We start from the raw sequence: 3947 nt of genomic DNA on the forward strand, positions 1-3947 counted from the left end.
CAATATAAAAACAGACTTACTGAAGCCGCTGCAGTGCAGCAGAGCGCTCTCCTTCAGCTTGACGCAGCCCGAAATCTCAAAGGCGAAATAAAGGCAGCGGTTACCTCGGCAGTAAAAAGACTCTACGAACTAGTCAAAGAGGCCGATGCGCAAACAAAGGAAGGAAAGGATAAGAGGAAGGAAAAGGAAAGGGGGAGCGAGGAGGTGCTAGAAAAGGAGAAAGACAAAAACAAAACATACAACATAGACACCACACCGCAAGCCAAAATGTATCAAATGGACGAACACCTTAAGCGGCTGGAAAAAGAAACTAAAAAGCTGGAAGATATAAGCAAACTACTCCAGGATAATATAAAACAAAATAAAAGAAAACCAGACGCCATCCTAGAAGATCAAAGAGGGCAGAAGATTCTTTGTCACGTCGAGGAAAACGCAAGGAAGCTCGAAGAAATTAAAGAAAAGATGGGAGAACAAGAGCTAAAAGAAATTAAAATGCTCCTAGAAACCCAAATTGAGAAAACTGATGAAAGAGACCGAAATATCGAGGAAAGAATCGAGCGGACGTATGCTAACGTCGTGGCATCAAACAGCAACACAGTGCAAAGGCAACAACCATTCACCACCAGTAACAACCAGAACCGCACAAATCACCCCCTCACATACAAGCCAAAAACACACAAGCTAGTAGTAAAGTCCAACAGCCAAGAAACGAACTCGGAGATCTACGAAAGGATACGCTCGACAGTAGACCCGAAAACTACTGGACTTCGGTTGGATACTATCCGGAAAACCAAAGATCAGAAAGTGATAGTGGGGTGCCGAGAAGAAGAACAAATAAAAGAGCTCACCGAGAGATTGCTAAGGGACAAAACACTAACAGTGGAAACCCTAAAATATAAGGATCCGCTGGTTATGTTGAGGGGCGTTCTGCAAATCCACACTGATGAGGATTTAATCCAACTTATAGGGGCGCAGAACAAGCAAATGTTCTCAGGGATCAAAGAGGAGGAACAAAGAATAACCGTCAAAAGACGCAGAACAGCAAGAAACCCTCACCTGCAGAACGTTATACTACAAGTGTCCCCTATGATATGGAAAAGAATGGTGGAGGCCGGAAGAGTGCATGTTGAACTCCAGAGAGTGGTGGTCCACGACCAGTCACCATTAATACAATGCACAAACTGCCTAGGATATGGTCACACGCGAAAATATTGTGAAAACACCAAAGAGGTCTGCGCACACTGTGGGGAGGAACACAAAAAGATGGACTGTCAAAAACACAAAACAGGACACCCCCCCATGTGCGTTAACTGTACCACGTCAAATATCAAAGCGGACCACAACGCTTTCGATACCGACTGTCCTACGAGAGCGAGATGGGAGGCACTGGCGAGAGCGACGGTAGCATACTGCTAAGGGCACCAACGGCAAACAAGACATCTATTTAATGTGCCAGGCAAACCTCCAACGAAAGGAACTGGCCCAAAACGAATTAAGGATTGAGGCCAAAAACAGAGGCATACTTGCTGCTCTCGTCCAGGAACCATACACTGGCTCTGAAGGGAGGGTTAAGCAACAGTCAGGAGTCAGAGTATATCAACACGAGCAAGCAGGAGCCACCGTGACAAAGGCTGCGATTTTCGTCTTTGACGAGAACATTGAGGTAATCCAATTTCTGGAATTGACATCGCCAAACGTGGTAGTAGTGATGCTACGCACGGAGGCATGGGAGATCACCCTGGTATCCCTCTATCTTGAGCCAGAACCCAAAGATGTCCAGCCTCACATAGACCAGATACAGAAAATATGCAGCAAGATTAAAAAGAGTGTACTTCTGGCCGGTGACGTCAATGCAAAAAGTCCGTGGTGGTGCAGCCCCATAGTCGACCACAGAGGCGACCTCATAGCAGAAACCCTCCACAGTATGAACTTTGAAATACTAAACAACAGTAACATACCAACTTACGACACTGTGAGGGGTGGGAAAATGTTCAAAAGCCACGTGGACATCACCGCATGCACCATGGACCTATTAGCGGTAATAGACGACTGGAGGGTGGAGGAAGGATTGGTGAGCTCCGACCATAACGCAATCACGTTCAAGGTAATGCTCGAAAGATCGAAAGGAAGGACAATAGAAAGAACCACTAGAAAATACAATACTAGAAAAGCAAACTGGTTCCTCTTTGAACGGCGACTGACTGAGCTCCTGGAAGAAGCCAAAATAAACATAGGAGAAATCAACAAGATAAGCAACAAGAAACAGCTAGAGGAAATGGTAGCAAAATACTCTGAAGCAGCGATCGTAGCCACAAAAGAAGCCGTTCCAGAGATAAAGAAGAGATCCTCCAATACACTACCTTGGTGGAATGAGGAGCTGGAAAAAAGAAGGAAAATGGTCAGAACGAAGAAAAGACGCATAAGATGCGCGGCACAAGCTCGTAGGGACAAAGTTGTACAAGAATACCTAAAAGAAAAAGAGGAGTATGAAAAAATGGCCATGGAAGCGAGGACGGAGAGCTGGCGAAAATTCTGTACAAAGCAGGAAAGAGAGGGAATGTGGCAGGGGATTTACAGAGTGTTAAACCAAACAACAAGAAGAGCAGAGGATATCCCTCTCGTTGTAAATGACAAACACCACGACCCCAAAGAATCTGCCACGCTTCTCGCCGAGACATTCTACCCCCCGGACGAACCAAGAGAGGACACAGAAGAACAGAGACGTTTACGAGCAGACGCGGAGAGAGTTAACGACGGGTCGAGCAATAATGATATTCATGACCCACCGTTTACACTCTTCGAATTAAAAAGAGCAGTAAACAGCTTCAACCCTAAAAAGGCACCGGGCGGGGACGGTCTCACAGCAGATATTTGCCAAAGAGCCATCACAAGCCAACCCGAAATCTTCCGAGCAATACTAAACAAAGCCCTGGAGACTGGATCTTTTCCGAGACCGTGGAAGGAGGCGACAGTGGTGATTCTACGGAAACCCGGTAAAACCAAATACACAGAACCAAAATCTTACAGACCCATTGGCCTCCTCCCTGTAATGGGAAAGATCTACGAAAAGATGCTGGTCGAAAGACTTAAGTGGCACCTTGTGCCAAAGCTGTCGAAGAGACAGTATGGTTTCATCCCACAGCGAAGTACCGAGGACGCCCTCTATACTCTCATGAATCGAGTACACAAAAACCTAAAAGGGAAACAAATAACACTCATCATCTCGCTGGACATAGAGGGCGCCTTCGACAATGCCTGGTGGCCCAAAATACGCATGCGCCTTGCCGAAAAAAGATGTCCCATTAATCTAAGAAAAGTGTACGACGACTATCTCCAGGATCGTAAAGTTAAGCTTCGGTACGCTGGGGAAGAAGTCGAACGATTCACCACAAAGGGATGCGTGCAAGGATCTATAAGCGGACCCCTGCTCTGGAACGTCATACTGGACCCGATACTGGAGCAAATGTCCGACAACAATATATATTGTCAGGCATTTGCTGACGACGTGCTGGTGATAGTGGAGGGTGACAGTGGAGAGGAAGTCCAGACAAAGGGTAACAAAGCGTTAGAACTAGCCAGGAAATGGGGCGAAAATAACAAATTAAAATTTGGACCAAGCAAGACCCAGGCAATGATTATTACAAATAAGCTTAAATATGACACACCAAGGCTGACAGTGGGAGGAGTTGCCATCAGGCTTACAAACAAAATAAAAATCTTGGGCCTGACTATAGACGAGAAACTCACTTTCGGCGAACATGTGTCAAACATTTGTATCAAGGCAGCCAATTTATATAAACAGATGGCAAGGGCAGCTAAACAAACCTGGGGACTACATCCCGATATAGTTGCCACAATATACACAGCTGTGGTGGAGCCCATAATAACATACGCAGCAGCAGCATGGGCCAGGGCAGCCGAAAAAATCTGCGTTCGCAAAAGACTTA

General features: G+C 46.0%; 1 protein-coding gene across 1 annotated transcript in view; it reads left to right on the top strand.

Annotated features, from left to right (window-relative positions):
• Positions 1–267: 267 nt before the first annotated feature.
• LOC123717093 (cingulin) overlaps positions 268–3947 on the top strand; it is an 86667-nt gene continuing 82987 nt past the window's right edge. Inside the window, exon 1 of the mRNA XM_045672898.1 lies at positions 268–625. Within this exon, the coding sequence (XP_045528854.1) occupies positions 268–625 (358 nt within the window). The remainder of the gene's footprint in view (positions 626–3947) is intronic.

The sequence above is a fragment of the Pieris brassicae genome, chromosome 12 (assembly GCF_905147105.1).
Source record: "Pieris brassicae chromosome 12, ilPieBrab1.1, whole genome shotgun sequence".
In the NCBI taxonomy this organism is placed as follows: Eukaryota; Metazoa; Arthropoda; class Insecta; order Lepidoptera; family Pieridae; genus Pieris; species Pieris brassicae.